This window comes from Tupaia chinensis, unplaced genomic scaffold, assembly GCF_000334495.1.
Source record: "Tupaia chinensis unplaced genomic scaffold, TupChi_1.0 Scaffold000042_2, whole genome shotgun sequence".
Taxonomy (NCBI): Eukaryota; Metazoa; Chordata; class Mammalia; order Scandentia; family Tupaiidae; genus Tupaia; species Tupaia belangeri.
In genome coordinates this window covers 1293921-1315185 of record NW_006159498.1, presented here as the reverse complement: position 1 = coordinate 1315185, position 21265 = coordinate 1293921, and the positions used below count along the sequence as shown (strand labels likewise).

Here is a 21265-nt window from a genome sequence, read left to right as displayed (position 1 = left end):
TTTTTGGGGGGGGTTTTTTTTTTTTTTTTTTTTTTTTTTTTTGCTATAGGGCATGTGCGCTCACCAGAAAGACAGAGAGAGAAAGAGACAGACAGAAAGTAAGAAATCACCCCCTGGGGGGATGGCCACACCACAACCTCTTCTCCTCCATTCTCCTCTCGGTATCTGGGGCAGGCACCCACACGAGCCTGGTGTGAGTTTAAGCCACCAGGTCCAGGACTCGAACTGCAGTCAACTACATGGGAGTCCAGTGACATAGCCATTACACCAACTGCTGGTCTCTAGGACTCTGTATTTTAAACAAACTCTAGGAACCTACTAATCTGAGGAGTCCAGCGGTCCTCCCTGTCCTCACCAGGACAGTTATTTGGTTGCTGCAAAGAGAAAGGAGCTTCGGTGACACCCCTTTGGCTCTATCCCTCCCCCGACGGCCTCTTGGACATTCTGTCACCCAGCTGCTGATACCCAGGGCTGCAGTGTGGAACCACCCACCTCTCCCCAAAGTCCACCACGTATTATAGAGAGCAGGGCTCACCTTAGCGGGTCGCCAAGGCATGATGGGCGGCACTAGGCTGGCCGAGTAGAAGGACTCTGGAGCCCAGGCTGCAGTCAGGGCACTGCCCTCCCACAGCGGGTTCTGCTTTCCTTCCGGCCGTGGCAGTCGCCAGCCTGCCTGTCCCACCTCTTCCTTGACAATCCCGCTGGCCGGGAGCGGGGGCGTGTGGGGCATTTCGGCCCCCTCGGAAAGCAGCAGGGCCACACGATCCTCTATCTGTCTCCCTGTGGTCTCGGGGTCCTGGACTAACAGCTGCGGGGGAGAGACCGGGAGTTTCTTCCTGTGGCCTTTCTTCTCTAGAGTTAAACAGAAGAGGCAGGGTCACTAGTGGGGTCTGCCCTGCACCCCAGAATGTGTGATCTTCCCTGGGGCCACTGTACCTGCTCCGGGTCGCATCCTCTTAGAAAACGCACTTTCCAGCCTGAGCGCTGGCACAGCTGGGCACTGCTCCATCTCAGACCGCGACAGGGCAATGGCCACCAGCAGGTCCTCGGACTGCGCCTCGGGAGGGCCAACCTTCCGCCTCTTCTGTGGCTCCTTCATGTTGGTGGCTCCTTTGCGCTTCAAACCTCCGACGTGATCACTGAGGCTGAAAGGCAGCCCAGGGGGAAGTCAGCGAGGGCCAGAGGTGCCGCCATCACCCTCCTTCGCTGGCTCCGCCAGGACAGAGAAGCCTCATGTGCACTCAGGGACTCCCAGGCCAACAGCTCAGCATTATCTGGACCCAGAGGGCCTGAGTCCCTTATTCAAAGTGGCTCGGTCAGGCTCCTGGCACCGGTACAAAGCTGCCGGCGGCTCCAGCACTCCCAGATGCGGCCAGCTTCTCCAGAGGGGTCAACACTAGCTGAGTCCGTGTTGGCTCCAGGCCTACCCATTCGCACCTCGGCTGTCCCTGAGGACACGGTGCACACACCCTTAGTCCCAGCTGCCTGGGAGGCTGAGGCAGGAGGACCACGAAACCAAAGCCATTCAGATGCCCGCAGGGTGGCTCGTGTCATCTGGCACAAAAGCCATGCCTCCCTTGTGGCAGGCCCCAGGGCAGCACCTCTGCCCAAGGTCTGAAGGAGGCCCCCAGCCTTTTAGGAGTCACTGAGTGGCAGTCATGAGGCCTGAAGGTGATTAAGTCCAAGAAGCCTCTGGTTGGGAAGAACAGGGACAGCCACGGTGTACCCCAAGGGGCTGGCGAGAGGAGAGTAAAGGTAAGAAGGAATTTTGAAAGCACCAAGCCACCGCCCTCCCTGCAGCAGTCACTCCCCTGGTTTTTGCAAAGCTCTGTCCTCTGCAGGCCCCAGGAAGCACCTGCAAGTCCAGGTGGGCCCTCGTGTTGCTCCACTGCCCCCTGGAGGAGAGTAGCGGCCCCAGCAGCCCAGGTCCTCGGCTCCTGCCGGCCCAGCAGGCAGGGCTGCTGGGTGAGGGTGAGTGCAGGTGCTTGGGCGGAATGCACTCTGCAGGGATCCTGACCACCCCATGTTCTGAAGACCCAGGCTACTTGGAGGTATGCGAAAAGGAGACGTGTTTATGTGAGCAGGTAATTTCAGTGCAGTCCTGCCAAGAGGCGACATGGCTTAGACCATGTCTGTTCTACCTCCAGGCCCCTAGCCCTGCGACATGAGGGCTGGAGGTGCCCAATGTGGACAGATCTCAGCTAAGAAAACCCACCTATGGGACCAGCAGTTAGCATAATGGCTATGTCGCTGGACTCCCATGTAGTTGACCGCAGTTCAAGTCCTGGACCCAGCGGCTTAAACTCACGCCGGGCGAGTGTGCGTGCGTGCCCAAGATCCCGAGAGGAGAATGGAGGAGAAGGGACTGCGGTGTGGCCATCCTCCCTGGGGGGTGATTTCTCGCTTTCTATTTCTCTGTCTCTGTCTTTTTGGCGAGCGCACGCGCCCTATAGCAAAAACCTCTCCAAAAAAAAAAAAAAGAAAACGCACCCGTCCTCTCCCATGTCAGCCCCAGCCCCACAGCTGCCCAGTGGGCAGGGAAGTAGCCAACATGCGCTGGCCTTCCCTTCATGCCCCAACCCAGAGAGGTCTGGGGTCCATGCTGCCTAAGTGTCCTATGAACCTGGGGTTGACTCTGGTGTCCCAAAAGGGTCAGAGTTCACTCTCTGCCACTGCATGCCTGTGGTGTGCATGCCACGGACTTGTCTCCCGGCTTCCAGAGGGGCATCTTATTTTAACATTTAAGCATTAATTCACGCAAAAAAATTTGTCATAAGGTCCTGTGCTTTTTTTTTTTGCTATAGGGTGCATACACTCACTGGAGAGACAGAGACAGAGAAACAGAAAGAGAAGTCACTTCCTGGGGGGACGGCCACACCACAATCCCTTCTCCTCCATTCTCCTCTCAGGATCTTGGGCATAAACGTACAGGTGGCTGGAGTGAGTTTTAAGCCTTTAAGCTGCTGGGTCTGGGACTCAACCCATGGTTGAGTATGTGGGAGTCCAGCAACGTAACCATTAGCCACCTGCTGGTCCCAAGGTCCTGTGGTTCTGTCTGACCACGTTCTGCACTCTGCTGAACAGCCTCACGTTAGCAGGCTGAGCCCGACGTCAGGTGGAAACCAAGCCACACAGCAAGCTAATGGCTGCAGTGAAGCACTGCCCCGACTGCAGACCTGACAGGCTTCAAGGAAACCAGTCTCTGCGTCCCCGGTAGGCAATGTCCTCGCCTTTGGGGGGGCAGAATCTATCCTCGGTCTCTCCCAGCCTGACGGATTTCCTCCCAAAACTTTCATTTCCAGAACCAGAGGGCCCTTTTATTGTCCAAAACTGTAACAGCTTTCTTTTTCCCAACCAAACTGAGTATAAACTCGGTCACTTGGCGTGTTTGCTTCCTTTCCGTGGACTTACCTGGGCCCGGGTGGGCCACCGCCCTCCTGGGGCTGGGCCGCCTGCATCCGCACGGCCTGCAGCAGCAGCTGGGGGCCGACCTCCATCCTCGCCGCGCACTGCTTCAAGTGGCCGATTCTGCTCTTCAAGGTGAGGAACGGCTTGCCACAAATCGGGCATTCAGGGATCCGAGGCGCGGAAGGTCTCAGGGGTTTCTCAGCCTCATCCAAGCACCTGAAGGAAGAAAACTACCAGAGCACCACCCCCCAGTACATGCAGAACACGTGGATCCCCGTCATCACGGACGTGCTGCAGCCAAAGCATGCCCCCCAAAGCCAAGTGCTTCCACCCAGCCACAAGTCTCCTAGCAGACACTAAATTGGTGCCTGTCAGCAAAGGTGGCTGCAGAGTGAGGATGGGCTGAGCATGTGACCACAGGGCCTGGCCATTCCACTCGGAGTGGAGATCCACCCAGAACTGCCAACAGGCACTCAGGCAAGCGTGTGGAACCCATGTTCACGGCGGCTCTGTGTGGGTGAGCAGCAGATTCGGCCACCCAAGAGGCACGGTCCAGCACGACAAGGACTCAGGGCTGGCAGCGCCACAGTGTGGGTGACACCAGACTGCACTAAAGGGGCCAAGTGACACACGAACACGAGGGGTGTGGCACCCGTCCTTTCTGGGCAGGAAGCTGATGAGGGGCTGTTAGGGGAGGGAGTGACCGCTGAGGGGTATGAGGCTTCTTTGGCAAGAGATGAAAATTACCCAGAATTGACAGCGGCGACACTGCCGACCCTGCGGATGCACCAAAAGCCACTGACTCACCATTTACGTGGGTGAACTGTGAGCTATGAGAATCCCATCTCAGTAACATTCTTAGGGTTTTGCTTTTTTTTAAAGGGTAGGTTATGACAAAACCAAGGTGCTGCTGCCCAGGCAGGTGTCCCGAGAGCCTAGCACAGCCTCGCTGCCCTGGGATCTGCTCTCACACGGGAGAGGTGGCGAGCCCAGCAGCCCCTACCTATTCACGTGCTGCTCCCTTCGCACCAGATTCATGGTCGAGAGGTCCTTCTGACAGATCTGGCAGAAGAACAGCCCCCTCTCCTCCAGGCTGTCATCACCAGCTGCGCCTTCCCGTGCAAACTCCTGCTGCAGGGCCAGGGCGGCCGCGGCATCGCTCTCTGTGGCAGGGTGCGCGGACCCACAAGCTGCAGAGAAGCATGAAGCCAGAGGGTTAACTCCAGAGACATGCGCACCCTTGGACCCCTGGCTGAAGAGGGCACTCGCAGAGCACAGACGCTGGGCAGAGCACAAAGAACCAAAGCCCAGCCAGCCCTGCAGCCTGGAGACTGGGCGTTGGACGGCCCGGAATGGCACTTCTCAACCATCCCATCCTGGACGGACCACCCAGGAAGTGTGCTAACTGCAAGCTGAGATTCGGGGTCTGGTGGAGCCCGAGCCTCGAGGTCCAGACCACTCTCTGAGGACCAGGGATCTAGAGAACTTGCCTTTTGTGCCCACCTCCCACACCCAAAGCAGCCAGCCACCTAGGCGCTGCTGGCTCCCATGGCTCCTTCCCGCCAGTCGGGTTCCCTCGCGCTGCGGGCCCCCAGGGCCCCTCCCCGCCAGTCGGGTTCCTCCTTGGGCCCCTTTCCCGCTGCTGCCTTCCACCTCCTGGGACAGGTCAGGCCCAAGTGTGGGTTGATGGTGCTCCTGAGGTGGATTCCACGGGGACCCCCGATACTGTGGAAGTACCCACAAACCCCAAGTTTGTGGATATTACTAGGGCCTACCATACCTGCCACAGCACCAGAAAAGCAGCACACCTCCACTTCAGTGCTCTGGCTGTTGTTTTTTTTTGTTTTTTTTTTTAAGGAAATAAATCGTTTATCTTTTCCTGAGCATCTGCTGGGCAGATGTGAATCTGCAGCAGAAATGAGGGTCCAAACTGCTTAGGGATAAAGAATAGGATCTCCGAGGTGCTGCACCTACTGGGCAGTGCAGAGTAGGCGGTACACAGCACCTGTGAGGCATGGCTGGCAAACTGTTTAAGCTGCTGACAACACAAGGGTTAAAGCAAGGGCTCAGATGGCACCATGAAGAAATAATCGCACGAAGCCAGAAAGTGTGAGATCCTGTAAGACAGGCTGGGCCCTTCAACAGTGAGTGTGGGGGCTGGCTCTGTGCACAGTGGTGATGTGCTGCTCACGAGAAGCCGCCTCCACGTGGGGAGCGAGGTTCGGACCCAGCCTTCGGGCTGTAAAACGCTCCAGGCATGTGTGCGAGTACCTGAGAGCCCACCAGCTGGAGACTGGGGAGGGGGAGCACGGCGTGAGCAGACCCTGTGGAGGTGCACCTCTCTCTCGCTCTCTCACTCCCTCTCGCTCTTGCACATGCATGCGCTCTGTCATGAAAAGAAAAAAAGATGTGGGAGTGTCCCAGAATCCTCTCTGGTCAAATGAAAATAAACGAATAAAAAGTTTTAAAAAAGGTTAAATAATTCTTTTAAAAAAAAAAAAGATATCCTTGGGACAATTGTGGAAATTTATAACGGGCAGCATTATGGAATTAGGTGTGACAATGACATTGTAGTTTTACAGGGGCGGCTAAGTGTCGTGATGTATATAACTTTACTTTCAAATGCTATGGAAAAAATATTCATGTATGAGAGGACTTCAAAAAGACCATGGGCGTGAAAAAGAGACCAGGGGGCCCACTCTACCCTAGTGTTAAGGATCATAAGTGACCAAACATGGGTTCAAATCCCAACCCGAGCTGAGAAAAAACACACCAGGTGGGCCAGCAGATGGTGTGGTTAAGGTGGCTAGATCTCACGTGAGTGACTGCACTGTCCGAGTCCTGGATCTGGCAGCTTGAAAAACACATTGGGTGCCTTTGCGTGCATGCCCAAAATCCCAAGAAGAGAACAGAGGAGAAGAGGTTACAGTGTGGCTGTGCTCACAGGGCGCTGGTTTCTCACTTTCCCTCTCTCTACCTCTCTCGGGTAAACACACATGTCCTGTGGCAAACTTAAGAAGAAAAAGAAAAAAAAATCAGGGTTGGCAGGTGGCATAATGGTTAAGGCTTTGGATTCTCACATGGCTGACCATGGCTCAAGCTCTGGATCCAGCGGCTTAAAAATCACAAGGGACCAGCAGATAGTATAATAGTTGTGTCGCTGGATTCCCCCGTAGTTGATCGTAGTTCAAGTCCCAGACCTAGCAGCTTAAAATTCACACTGGGTGTGTGTGCATGTGTGTCCCAAATCCTGAGAGGAGAAGGGATTGCAGTGTGGCCATCCTGCCTGGGGCGGGGGGGTGATTTCTCACTTTCTGTCTCTCTGTCGCTCCGGCAAGCACACATACTCTATAGCAAAAATCTCTTAAAAAAACACAACAGATAAATACATAAATAAATAAATGTAAACACACACACACCAGGTATGTATACTGTGTGGCCAAAATCTTCAAAAGACACTTCCATGCCCCACTGCAGGGCAAGTTCTCCCTCTCTCTTTCAGTCTCTTTGTTTGTCTCTCTGGTGAAGACATGTACCCTCTAGCAACTAACTAAAAAAAAGTTCCCAGCCGCAGGTGGCCTGGTGGTTAAAGGCACCAGATTCCTATAGGGCCAACTACAGTTTGAGTCCCAGACCTTCTCACCTTCCCTTTCTCTCTGTGTGTCTCTGGTCAAATTTAAAAAATAATAATAACATGGGACCAGCAGTTAGCATATTGGCTATGTCGCTGGACTCTCATGTAGTCAACCATGGTTCGAGTCCCGGACCCAGTGGCTTAAACTCACGCCAGGCGCACGTGCGGGCATGCCCAAGATCTTGAGAGGAGAATGGAGGAGAAGGGATTGCGGTGTGGCCATCCTCCCTGAGGGGTGATTTCTTGCTTTCTGTCTGTCTCTGTTGTTCTGGTGAGCGCATATGCCCTATAGCAATAAAAACCTCTCCAAAAAAATAACAACAACAACAAATGGAAATAAATAACTTTTTAAGAATTATTTTACTTAACTTTATTTATTTATTTAAATTTGACCAGAGAGGAACCAAGAGAGACATACAGAAAGCGAGAAGGCAAGCTGCCGGGTCTGGGACACGAACTCTGGTCAGTCATGTGGGAATCCAGTGCCATCTGCTGGTCCTGCTGGTCCCTCTTTTAAATATTTTTATAAATAAGGGGTCTGAAAAAGGTTTGTGGGAATGTGTGTTATGAAAACTCTGTGCATAGATTTCAGAATTTTTTACACTAAGATAAACTCATACTTTAATTCCTTTTTGTCATGAACTTTTTTTTTTTTTTTTTAAGAATTATTTGGGGGCTGGCAGGTAACATGGTGGTTAAGAGCACTGGACTCCAGGAGCAGCAGTTGGTGTAATGGCTATGTCGCTGGACTCCCATGTAGCTGACCGCGATTCGAGTCCCAGGCCCGATGGTTAGACTCACACCAGGTGCATGTGCGTGTGTGCCCAAGATCCCTAGAGGAGAATGGAGGAGAGGGGATTATGGCATGGCCATCCCCCCTGGGGGGTGATTTCTCGCCTTCTGTCTCTCTGTCTCTATCTTTCTGGCAAGCACACACACTCTATAGCAAAAATCTCTCCAGTAGGTAAATAAATAAATAAGACATGGGAAAATGTTAGCTATTATTAAATCTAGGTTGAGAACATAAGGGATCCACCGTAATTCTTTCTTAACTTTTCTGTGAGCAGAAATTTTATAACAAAAAGTCAAAAATGAGTAAAAGAGCTACCCTGCCAAAGAAGCTAAGTGACAAGTATCCCAGAGCCCCTTTGTTCCCTGAGTGGCTCGAGATGGCCAAGGTGAAACACGGGTGAGCACCCGCCTACAGCAGCAATGCCTGAATGCAGATCCTGCCCGCCTCCCTTCCACCCCAGCCAGGACTCCTGTCTGGAAATAGAAACGCGCTCTTCATACCGGTCCCTGCCACCCTCTCTTCCAGAGGGCCCTCTGGGACACCGTCACCCAGCGCAGCCCCGAGGGTGCACTCCTCCGTGGCATGCTTCAGACGCTCAGGGTCGGCTCTTTTGAACTGCTGCATTCGCTGCAGGACCAGCTCTGCCGTGCGGGGTTTGGAGGGACTTGGCACCGCTGCTGTCGTCAAACAGGAAGGAGGAGAGGACCTGGAGTGGCTGTTGGGAGCACCCTCTGGCAAGAAGGAAAACATTCACTAGTATCTGGAGAAAGGGAAATAAAGGACCTTTCTTCCAGACAGAGGTTAACCTAAGCTTTAAGGGCTCTTACGTGTGCTAGTTTACATCAGCTTTGGAAGTGAACAGGACAGGGACCAATAGATGGTGTAATGGTTATGTGGCTGGACTTTGATGTAGTCGACCACGGTTCGAGTCCCTGACACAGTGGCTTAAACTCACATCAGGCACGTGTGCATGCGTGCCCAAGATCCCAAGAGGAGAATGGAAGAGAAGGGATTGCAGCGTGGCCATCCCCCCTGGGGGGTGACTTCTTGCTTTCTGTCTCTCTGTCTCCCTCTGTCTTTCTGGTAAGCACACACGCCCTATAGCAAAAACCTCTTACCCCCAAAAAAATAATAAAATAAAAGGGGAACCAGCAGTTAGCATAATGGCTATGTCGCTGGACTCCCACGTAGTTGACCGCGGTTCACGTCCTGGACCTGGTGGCTTAAAACTCATGCTGGGCGCGTGTGCGTGCGTACTCAAGATCCCAAGAGTAAAATGGAGGAGAAGGGATTGCAGCTTGACCATCCCCCAGGGCCGGTGATTTCTCACTTTCTGCCTCTGTCTCTGACTGTCTGGCGAGCGCACGCGCCCTATAGCGAAAACCTCTCCAAAAAGAGCTGAGTTGTTGCAACAGAGGCTGTATAGCCTACACCACTAAGTTACTATCCAGCCTTTTTCAAAGCTTTCTGCCCCTGATTAAAATAGTACCAATCACAGCCAGCGAGTTACAACACTGGTCTCCCACCTGGCTGACTGCAGTTTGAGTCCCAAGCCAAGTGGCTTGAAAATCATGGAGAAAAAGAAATTAAATTAAATAAAATTTAAAAAAAAAAAAAGAGAGAGGAAAAAAAAGGGACCAGCAGTTAGTCCATAATGGATTGTCGCTGGACTCCCATGTAGTTGACCACGGTTCGAGTCCCGGACCTGGTGGCTTAAACTCATGCTGGGTGCATGTGCGTGCATGCCCGAGATCCCGAGAGGAGAATGGAGGAGAAGGGATTGTGGCGTGGCCATCCCCCCGGGGGGTGATTTCTCGCTTTCTCTCTGTCTGTCTCTGTCTGGTGAGCGTACGCGCCCTATAGCAAAAACCTCTCAAAAAAAAAAAAAGAAGAAAATCATGGAGAGTACATGTGTACATGTGCCAAAATCCCTGGAGGAGAAGAAATTGCAGTATGGCCAAATCCACTGGGGGTGATTTCTCACTTTTTCTCTCTCTTTTTGGTGAGCACATGTACCCTGCAGCAAAAAAAAAAAAAAAAAAAAAGTCTAAAGAAAAAAAAAGAAGAAATAGTACCAATCAAGGGGCTAGCAAACTGCACGGGGTAGTTAAGCCTCTGAACTCCCACACGGCCAACCATAGTTCAAGTCCCAGATTCAACAACCCAGAAATCATAATAAACAACTGAGTAATTAAATGTAAAACAAAAATTCATTAATCGATTAGAATACTGCCAATCTCCTCTGTCTTCGGAAGATCTGGTAGTGCTTCTTGCCTGCTTACCTGTGCAGGTGTTCTGGGCTCCCTCCCAGGGCACAGGCTGATCTGCAGCAGAGGCAGGCACACCGCCCTTTCCATTCACAGTGAGAGCTGGTTCACTCCCTTGCAACTTGGTTGCCCTTTGGCTTTTAGTCCTAGGCACCCGGCTGCCAGGTGGAGGTTCCTCCTCCGTGGTGCCCTGAAGTGTTTTCTTCTTGGGAGCAGTTTGTTTGGTTCTTTTCAGTTTGCTTCTTATCTGAGTGCTGTCTGAGGCTTTTTGGGTCTTTCTTTCTCTTGACACTTCCTTGGATGCATTTTTTTTCACCCTTTGGAGAAAGCTGGTGCAGAGTTCCTTAAAATCATCGTCTGAATCATCCATCATCTGGCCAGTTTTAAGGCTTTCCGGCTGCTCTTCAGAGGAGGGGGGCTCAGTCTGGGGGCATGTCCACAGAGAAAGAACCTGAAGAAAAGCCTGGCCAGGCTTTGTCCACACTCACAGCCTCATTCAGGTTCCTCTCTACTTCTCACTGACCCTGGGATAGTTTGCACAGCTGAATGAAAAGGACTGTCTTCCTCCTCATGATGATTTGAATACCTTTCTTCAAACTGGGCCTGTGTTAAACATGTTAGACGCTTCCCTCTGTTAAAGCTCACAACTGAGAGATCGTCTGTTGTCCACTAGGTGCCTCTGAGACAGCGTCCATAGGAACTTAATGCTCAGGTGATTTTCCAAGACCTGTAAGACAACAAAACATACTTGGTTCATTTAATTTCATATCTGTAGAAAACCAAAAGCACCTCAGTGTACTTAGATGCATATTGTCATGTTGGGCCATTTCTTCTAGGACGGTACAAGACAGGTAAGGTATGCGAACTCTTCAGAGCAACAATACCCCTGTCCAGTACTCAGTACCACCCGGTCGCCCAGTCTAATCATCCTAGAGGACATCGCAGCATGACAGCGGGATCTAGAAATCTGAAGCATATTCTTTCCACAGGCAGAAAATACGTGCACCTTGGGAAAGTTTTTATTAAAATGTGTGGACCAAACCCCATGAAGAGCAGTCACCAGAGAAATGAGATGATCCCCAGTGCTAGGAAACCTAGCTCCTACAAGGGGCTAAGACTCTCAGCTATTAGAAAGGCTGTCAGCACACACTGCAGTGTGAGAAAGTAAGAGTGCCTGAGCACTCGGGAGGAGAGAAGACCTTTTCTCTGCCCTCTCTGCCCAGCAAGAGCTCCCCAAATTCAGAGGCCTAGAACACTGCCCACATGCAAAAGCTGGACTTCATAAGTATGATTAATTTACTCAGCCTAGTGGGGTTTGAAAATCAAAACTGAATGATCCAAGGCAGGAAGCTCTTAATTTCAAATATAATACTGCAATCACCACTATCCAGGTAATCTGATTCATCATGTAGTTTTCCAGATCTGGGCATATGTTCCTATCTAGACCTACTCTGTATGGCTGGCTGGTTCATTATCTCCCATGTCTCCTCCTTAGAGAGCTTCCCCTAATCCTTAAGTGAATCCCTCTGTTCTGTCAGTCCAGACAATGGCATTTATCGTGGGCTATGATCATATGTAAGAGGTAATGTTTATGGATGGCTTACTGGTGGTAAGCACTGCTGCAAGTTTTCATCTTTAACATATTGAATCCTTACAACAATCCTGTAGGGTAGACTCTATTGTCCTCCTTTCTTTACAGCAAGGAACCAGGCACAAGCAGAATGAGGAACAGTGCTCAAGTTCAGGCACTTCTGAAGTGGCAGAGCTGGGGTCAAATGGCGTGTGGTTCCAGACCACTGGCTCTCCTATTTTTATTCACTGATTTATCATCCGTGAGCTCAACACTTCAGCAGGGCACAGACTCATCCGTCTCACTTTGTATTGTCTTTGGCTGGTCGGATGCCTGCCTTGTAGTAAGTCTCACAACTATTTGTTGACTTCATGAGCTGCTAAGAGTTTGGTACAATCTGGGTGAGGAGAACGAGGTCGGACGGAAGTGTGCAGGGAAAAGCAGAGATCAGTTCACGAGGGCCACGACCTCAGGCTTAGCAAATGGAATTTTAGCGTACTGCACGCGGGGAGCGGCTAGAGCACATTCCGCCCTCCAGCACCGTCCCGTCTGCACATCTCCGTGGGTACGACTCGGAACAGTACAGGCCACTTCCTACAGACGTTCAACGCAGTATTTGCTGAATGACAGAACGGAGCCTGCAAGACCGTCTCTCCAGGGGGTAGGGGACGAGAGCGGCCTCAGCCCGCAGTGACCACAGAGGAATAAATGAGGGATCCCTACCCCCAGCCTAGCGACCTCCGGAAAGGTGGCTGACGAGTCCACTGGGGACAAGGTTGCCAATGGCAGATGCCTCCAAAGCCAGACGGAAAATCCCGAACGCAGGACTGGCCCCAGGCTGCGAACGTGCGGGCAGCCCGATCCTCCCTCCCGTCCTCCCCGCAAGCGGGCCCGGCCCGTCTCCACTCGAGCCCGGCCTCTACGACACGGTGCGGGACTGCCGAGGCCAGGGGCCAGCGAGGGAGCGGGCGACAAAGGCTCCGCTCCCTCAGGAGAGCGAGAACCGCACGGGGTGACAGGACCTCCTCCCGGGCGCGATCCCAGCCCCGACGCCGGACTCCTCCTACCTCCGGCGCCGCCACGGCACCTTCCCAACGGAGAGCCCTGCGCCTGCGCATGCGCTGCCCGGAGAAGCTCGTGTGCGCAGGCGTCAAACGGCCGGGCGAGACGGCTGCGGCTCGGTTCCCGTGGTTCTTTCTGTGGCTCGAGTCCTGGACCCAGCGGCTTGCTTTCTCACTTTCCCTCTCTCTCATTCAGTCCCTCTCTGGTCAAATTTAAATAAATAATGGATAACAAAAATAAAGTCCAATAAAAAGAAAGCCACCAGGTCCAGGACTCGAACCGTAGTCGACCATGTGGGAGTGTTCAGACCCTTAATCAGCCACCTGCTGATCTCCTAAATAAAATAATTCTTTCTTTCGCTTTTTTTTGGAGAGGTTTTTGCTATAGGGCGCGTGAGCTCTCCAGACAGAGACAGAGAGACAGAAAGCGAGAAATCACCCCCCAGGGGGAATGGCCACGCCCCAATCCCTTCTCCATTCTCCTCTCGGGATCTTGGGCACGCACACACACACGCCAGGTGTGAGTTTTAAGCCACCGGGTCTGGGACGCAAACCATGGTCGACTACGTGGGATTCCAGTGACATAGCCATTATGCTAACTGCTGGTCCCTAAAATAATTCTAAAAAAAAAAGAAAGAAATAGTCCAGTTTTTCTCCATGTACATTCAAGTGTATTTAATAATATTCTCATTTTTTTCTTTTTTCTTTTTTTTTTTTTTGAGGGGTTTTTGCTATAGGGCACGTGTGCTTGCCAGACAGAAAGAGAGAGACAGAGACAGAAAGCGAGAAATCACCCCACAAGGGGGATGGCCACGCTGCAATTCCTTCTCCTCCATTCTCCTCTCGGAATCTTGGGCATGCACGCACACGCACCTGGCGTGAGTTTTAAGCCACCGGGTCCAGGATGCGAACCGCGGTTGACTACGTGGGAGTCCAGCGACATAGCCATTACACTAACTGCTGGTCCCCCCCATTTTTTTCTCAATGTAAATAAATGCTAGCACTCTTTTTTTTTTTTTTTGGAGAGGTTTTTGCTATAGGGCACGTGTGCTTGCCAGACAGAAAGAGAGAGACAGAGACAGAAAGCGAGAAATCTTGGGCACGCATGCACATGCACCCCCAGCCTGATTTTCAAGCCACCAGGTCCTGGACTCAAACCGCAGTTGGTCCAGTGGGTAACCACTACTACGTCTGCTGGCCCTGCCACTAACAACTTAGGAAAAGAAGAACTGCAACTGGTGTCTGTGTGTTGACTTGGCACACTACTACTTTGTTCAATTCGTTTGCCTGTTCTAACATTTTTTTGTGTGTGCTATGTTTAGGTTTTAATATATACGATCCTACCTGCGAGGGCCAGCAGGTGGTGTGGTAGTTGGTGTGAGGAGATGGTTCCCGTGGAACAAGGCCTGGTGTGTCTGGAGGTTACCGAAGACCCTAGAACACAGTCAGGTCATTTGGCTAAACACGGCCGTCACAGGCATTCCAGGAACATGTAGCAGACCACGAAGAACTCTTGCCCCGTTTCCTGCATGCTCAGAACACTGCCGAGAAGGAAAACGTCAGCAAACTCACGCAGAGTTCTCTGACAAACCAAAACCAGCCGATGTATGAACCAAGGGACTAGAAAGTTGAGTTGTACACAAGTTAATGAGGGCATATCCAGACTCCCCTGAGATCGTTATCATTTGCCTTTAAATATGACGTTCAATAAAGCTCGTGGTCTTGAGTTTCATTCCCAAGTCCCCCCACTAATACTCACATCGAGTGTCATTGTCAGTGCTTCTGCAGCTCCAAGACGCCCGTTCAGACTCAGCCACAGGAGGGGTGCCGGACTCCCACATGGCCAACCATGCTTAGAGTCCCAGATCCGGTGACTCGAAACTCATGCCAGGCGCATGTGTGTGCATGCCCAGAATCCCAAGAAGAGAATGGAGGAGAAGGGATTGTGCTGTGGCCAACCCCCGGGGGAGGTGATCGCTCACGTTCTCTCTCTCTGCCTGTCTGTGTCTCTGGTGAATGCATGTGCCCTACAGCAAAAATATCTCTAAAAACAAAAGATCGTTCTCTGCGCAGAGATAGTTTTATTTCTTCCTTTCCATTTATGCTAAGTACTTTGGCTAGAGCTTCCATTACCATGTTGAATAGGAGTGTTGAAAGCGGTCCCCACCTGATCTTCCACAGAGGAACTTTTCAGTCTTCCATTGAGTATGACCGTTCAATGTGGATTTTTCATAAGTGGCTCCATTATGTTGAGGTAGTTCCCTTCTACTCTTAGTTTGTTGAGTTTTTATCATGAGAGGAATGGAATTTTGTCAAATATTTTTTCTGTAACAATTGAGATGATCATTTATGTGGTATATTGATTACATTGTGTTGAATCATCATTACATTTCAGGAATGAATGAATGAATAAATAAATATCAATTCTGTCAGAGGGCACATGCACTCACTGGAGTGAGACAGAGATAGAGGGAAAGTGACAAGGCATCTCCTCTTGTGGGGAACAGTCAGTGGCCATGTCCTCATCCATTTCTCCCTCCTTCCGGATTTTGAGCACACATGAACATGCACCCCACGTGTTTCTCAAGCCACCAAGTCTGGGACTCGAGTCACATGGTCAACCATGTGGGATCCAGCCACCTTAACCAACACTCAACAGGCTGGCTCCAGGGTAAATCTTTCGTGACCATGGTGTATGAGCCCTCTAGTGTTCATTTTGCTAGTATTTTGTAGAGGATCTTTGCATCAGTGTTCAGAAGGGGTAGTCGGTTGTTTTCTTGTACGGTCTTTGCCTGGCTTTCATATGAAGGTAAAATGAATTAGGTAGTGTTCATTTCTCTTCTATTTTTTGGTAGTAGTTTCAGAAGAATTGGTATTAGTTGTTTTGTTTGTTTGTTTTTTATGTATTTGGTAGAATTCCTCAGTAAAGCCATCAGGTCTAGAACTTTTCCTGGTTAGATTTTTTTCATTACTGACTCAGTTGGCTTACTGTTTTATATTTCATCTTGATTTAGTCTTGGTAGGTTTTGTGTTTCTTTTTTGTTTGTTTGTTTCTTTTTTGGAGAGGTTTTATGCTATAGGGCGTGTAGAGAGACAGAAAGACAAAAAGCGAGAAATCACCCCCTAGGAGGTTGGCCACCCGTAATCCCTTCTCCTCCATTCTCCTCTTGGGATTTTGGGTATGCGCGCACATGCACCCGGCGTGAGTTTAAGCCACTGGGTCCGGGACTCAAACCATGGTCGACTACATGGGAGTCCAGCGACATAGCCATTACGCCAACTGCTGGTCCCAATACGTTTTTTTAAACTATGTTGTCCAGGCTTCCAGCTCTCCAAGGACCCTGTCACTCCATCTTGAGTGAGTTTGTAGACAAGTGAACAAAGCTCGTCAGGAGCTTGGTGGCGTTTTGGGGCAGCCATGCCTGCTGGCCAAGCTGGCTGACTCAGCATGCCCCTCCTCCTCCATTCTCCAGACGCAGTGTGGGCAGGAATGGCAGGATGGCACAGGCCCAGAGTGAGACCCACGGTGGCAGCCTGGATGTCGGCATCCCCACAGTCCTGTGGCTCTGTCCTTGGTGGGCTGAGGTGACTCTGAAGATCAGCCCTCCTCACAGGAGCCCACCTGAGAGAGGAGCAGGTCACCCTGAGATCCAGTGTCATGTCCCTGCCTCAGTGGTCCCACCAGGTGACCTCAGCAGGCTGGAGAGGATGGGGAACAGGGCGAGCAGGTCACCGTGTCTGGCCACTGTAGCTTCGGGAGCCAGAAGACCAAGCTAGACTGGTCCCTGGCCCCAGGTGCCACCCCCGCTCCTGTCTGAGGTCCCGTCATGGCTATGGCAGGACTGGGCTGGCAGAGGCCCAGGTGGGTGGGGACTGAGCCCACTGGGAGCAGTAAGTAGACAAGCTCCCAGAGCCCGAGCCTACGACTCCTAGAAGGCAGTGGCCTTGCAGCTGTCTCCTCCTGGGGTACCTTCCTGTGCCCACAGCCTAGACCTCTGCCTAGAGAGAGGCAGGGCCCTGTGTCTGCCCTGGAGCCCCCCACAGTTGATGGGAGTCGGGCTGGGACGAAGCCAGCATCCTTCACCAAGTGCAGGCCTCAGGCCTGTCCTGCGCCACTGCTGGGAGAAGGCCTCGTCCAGCATGGCCTTCCCTGAGAAACAGCTCCTCACATTCATGCTGCCGGACGCAGCCCAGGCCTGCAAAAGTCCATCTCAGAGCTGCAGCCAATCACAGCTTCCCATGGGATGCAGGGACCGTGATCTCCCACCCTGGGCCAGGGCGGCCACTGAGGGCCACGTGGACTCACTCCTGCATTCCTGGGACTGGAGGCACCTAGGGCATGGGGCCCCAGGGAAGTGACGATATGGTGGGCCTGGCCCTCCCGCCACCCCTTAGGAAAGGAGGGCAGGCTGGACAAGGCCTGACCGCTGTGGACTCAGCTGCTGGACCTGTGGCCAGAGCCACGGTGGACACCAGGCCACAGGCAGCATGTGTGCTGGCATCGCCCAGGGCTGCTGCCCAACCTGCAAGGCCCCTGCTGAGCTTGGGCGTGGAGTCCTCTGCCATGGAGACCAGCCCAGGCCAGCCCCGGGCCTGCAGTCCTCACGGTTCTCGGCCTCCACCGGCTGTGCAGGCAGAGGCGTTCTACGTTCTTGGCCCTGGGCAGCACCCCCTGAGCCCACAGAACCGCCCTGCGTGCTGGGAGCCGGGCTCGAGCTCAGGCCGCCCGTGGTTCCCTGCCTCTATCCTGTTGTCCAGGTTGGGCTGTGGCGGCTGAGCAGGCCGACCCGGAGGCAGTCGGTCCCTTCCCTCATCCAGACTGGAACAGACAGGGCTCTCCTTGTGCGAGATAATCACCCCAAAACAGGGTCAAGCGTCCTGTTCGCTTCAGGATGGATAGCCTGGAAGCGCTTCTCTATGAGATGGCCCCTCTCTGACCCCCAGAGCCCCTCTGACCCTCAGGGCCCCCCTCTGACCCCTAGGGCTCCTCTCTGACCCCCAGGGCCCCTCTCTGAACCCCAGAGCCCCTCTGACTCTCAGGCCCCTCTCTGACCCCCAGGGCCCCTCTCTGATCCCCAGGACCCCTCTGACCCTCAGGGCCCCCCTCTGACCCCTAGGGCCACTCTCTGACCCCCAGGGCCCCTCTCTGACCCCCAGAGCCCCTCTCTGACCCTTAGGGCCCCTCTGACCCCCAGGGCCCATCTCTGACCCCCAGGGCCCCCTCTGAACCCTAGGGCCTCTCTGGCACTCAGCTGAGAGCACCTGCCAGGGTCCGACCTTGTTCCAGGCGGGCGCGTGTTTTTTTTTGAGGTTTTTGCTATAGGGCACTTGTGCTTGCCAGAAAGACAGAGAGACAGAGAGAGAGCGAGAAATCCCCCCCGCAGGTGGGATGGCCATGCCGCAATTCCTTCTCCTCCATTCTCCTCTCCGGATCTTGGGCACGCACGCACACGCGACCGGCATGAGTTTAAGCCACTGGGTCTGGGACTTGAACTGCGGTCGACTACATGGGAGTCCAGCGACATAGCTATTACGCCAACTGCTGGTCCCCCCAGGCACATGTTAGATGTGCCCCGTGGCAAGAAGTCACGTGGGGTAGAGATCCGGCAGCAGGCAGGACATGTCCGCTTGAACTGGAAGGTACCAGGTGACATCTGGCCAGAGGCCTGAAGGGAGGGACAGCCTAGAGAGACAGAGCCAAGGGCCAGTTTGGGGAAACATGGCTCAACCTGTGAACATGGAGCGAACAAGCATCTGTGGCTGGGCCCCTCCTGGTTCCGGCAGGAGCTGGCAGGCCACGCAGTTGTCAGAAACCAGTGCTGCACAGGGCCAGGCGGGCACAGGCCCTGGGAGGCAGCTGCCCTGAGCGGGCTGTGGCAAGCTGCAGGCATCCTCCCCAGGAGCAGGGCCCAGGCTCAGCTCCTTCAGGTGGGAGGAGCTACCAGGCCCCCATGCCCTTCTCACTGCCGGGCCCCTGGGAGGGTGTCGGTTTGGGTTTGGACCCTGCAGTTCAGGTGAGGGTGCAGAGGCTAGTGTCCCAGGGACTGCACTCGGGAATGGCGCTGAGTCCCTCTGGAAGCTCTTGGCGGTCAGTTGGACAGGACATTGGTAACTGCGCTTCCCCATGGCCCATGCTGGTCTGACCAGCCTAGCTGGTTATCAGCCCGTGTCCTCCCAACCCCGTTCTCTGTGACTCCTTCCAGGTGCTGTGGACAGACTGCCTCTGGTGTGGGATGGTTTACAGTGACCAGCACTGCCAAGGGCTCCCACGGTTGGCCATAACTCAGAGGGCCTGGGGAGCCTTGCGGAGCACAGAGGTGAACCCCACCTTCTGTTCTGTGGGAGGTGCTCCCTGGAGGGACAGGGGCTGGACAGGATGTGGAGAAGCCAAGGGCTGCAGGTAATGCCCCTGGGCTGGGCAGGCTGGGGAGGCTGGGGGCCGAAAGGAAGTGGGAGCAGAGACCTACACTGAGCACCAGCCTCTCCCCAGGCATTTGCTGGTGGGACTGTTTACGGCAAAAATGCAGAATGAGCCTGGAAAGCACAGGGAGGCTTTGGCCTCATGAACTGGGGAAGAAGTCAGGGTCTGTCAGGAAGACGGTCCCTAAGCAATACCTTAGGCTATGGGCTGGGAACCTTGGGGGGCTCTTTGGGGAAGGACAAGCCACAAGCAGACTGGCCTTTGAGACCCCTGTTGGAAACACCAGCACCTTGGGAGCCCATCTGCCAGGCCAGATCACACAGCTCTGGGACTGTCTAAGTCCTACGGCCTCAGGGCCACCACAGGGAGCCCACGCTCTCACTGCAGGCCCCACGGGACCACCACTGGGAACTACGCTCTCACTGCAGCCTCAGGACCACCATGGGGAGCCCATGCTCTCACTGCAGGCCCCATGGAACCACCACTGGGAACTAGGCTCTCCCTGCAGCCTCAGGGCCACCACTGGGAACTCCGCTCTCACTGCAGGTTCCATGGGTATGAACCTCCTACACGTACTTTAGAAAGTGGCTTCATTTTTTTGTTACAGTGCTCACTGGGCAGATGGAGAGGGAGAAGAAGGGGGAGGGGGAAGAAATCACCCCCTCAGGGAGGATGGCATTCTCCATTCTCTTCTCAGGATTTTGGGCACACATGCACCTGTGCCTGGCATGTTTTTCAATCTGCTGAGTTGCAAGACTTGAACCACAGTCGGCCATGTGGAAATCCAGTGCCTTAACCACCATGCTAGCCACTGAGTTGCCTTAGAAAGTAGCTTTTCTTTTCTTTTTTTTTTTTTTGAATTATTTATTTAATTCTATTTGCTATTTTTTTTTTTTTTTTAATTAGACCAGACAGGGGTAGAGAGAGAAAGGAAATGAAAGCAAGCCACCAGGTCTGGACTCAAACCGCTGTTTGCCATGTGGGAATTTTCAACAAACTTTTCTTTGTTTGCATCTCTCCTAAAGGCAGAGTACAGGAGCGTGGCAGTGCGGGGCGGGCCTCTTGCGCTGCAGAACTCGGGTACCCCTGACCCTCCGACGTGGCGGGCTGGGCTGAGGGCTGAGGACGTGCAGGCGGGGCTGCTGGCATGAGTGCCCGTTTGCTGCTGTGAGCTTTGCGATTCAGATGTGCACTGTTCTGAGGAATTTTCCATCCCGGTTAATGTTTCCCTTGCAATCGACAGAATAAATCCACAGGGCCAAGGGCACCACGCTGAGCTGCGGACGCCGAGACTTCCGCAGGTCACTGGGCACGGGAATTAGCGCACTGCCATGGCCAACGCTGGCCTCACCTGAAATAAAGGATAGAAGATCATTGTCCTCTAAGATGCTCTGTCCCCAAGGTCAGGGACATGCCTGAGGGAGCACACAGAAAGAATGTCCGTCCCGCTGGCTGTGGGGCCACAGGGCTCCCGGGAACTTGTGGTCAGCCCACGCTATGTGCCCAGTGCCCCCATGCCCTTTAGGTGCCTCGCAGTGCCCACCGTGCTGGGCTGGGTTTTCTCCGTTGGGTCTGGGGCAGAAGGCCACTCACAGCCAGGAGGGCCGCTTGGAGGGTCACAGAGCTTGTGCTCTGCCAGGTCCAGCAGCCGTCTGTGGGTGCGGGGCTCCACACCCAGCCTTGCTGCGGGTGCCAGGGCTATTTTCCTGACGGGAGATGTGGCCTCTGCTCCGTGGTCTGGATGGCCACAAGTGACAAACACAATGTGACGAACATGTTAAAGCAAACGGGCTGTCTGGGCCCGGAGAACCGGGGCCATGGTGGCAGTGGGGCTGGGTGGGGAGAGGGCAGCTTCTCCAAACACATCTAATAGAACTGGAATGACAAGGAGGCCCCCGCTCTCCGGGCGGAGTGGAAGGCTCAGAAGGAAGGCTCAGAGCTAGAATCACATTGGTCACGGTGAGCCCTGGATCTCAGGGGACGGCCAGGGGGGCCAGGATGCAGCTGGGTGGGTGTGGCTCTGGCTGTTGAGAGGCCCGAGGACACAGGTCCCCTCTGCAGACAGAGTCTGGGACCAAGCCCCCACCTCAAAGGCCAATCCTTGGGAGTTT

General features: G+C 53.5%; 1 protein-coding gene across 1 annotated transcript in view; it reads right to left on the bottom strand.

Moving 5' to 3' along the window:
* The window catches only part of SLX4 (SLX4 structure-specific endonuclease subunit), a gene marked incomplete at its 5' end in the record, with an annotated part of 25676 nt that extends 15090 nt beyond the window's left edge, over window positions 1-10586 (bottom strand). Inside the window, 6 exons of the mRNA XM_027773177.1 lie at window positions 536-852; window positions 937-1145; window positions 3412-3624; window positions 4412-4598; window positions 8336-8566; window positions 10118-10586. Coding sequence (XP_027628978.1) covers window positions 536-852; window positions 937-1145; window positions 3412-3624; window positions 4412-4598; window positions 8336-8566; window positions 10118-10586 — 1626 coding nt within the window. The remainder of the gene's footprint in view (window positions 1-535; window positions 853-936; window positions 1146-3411; window positions 3625-4411; window positions 4599-8335; window positions 8567-10117) is intronic.
* Window positions 10587-21265: the final 10679 nt, after the last annotated feature.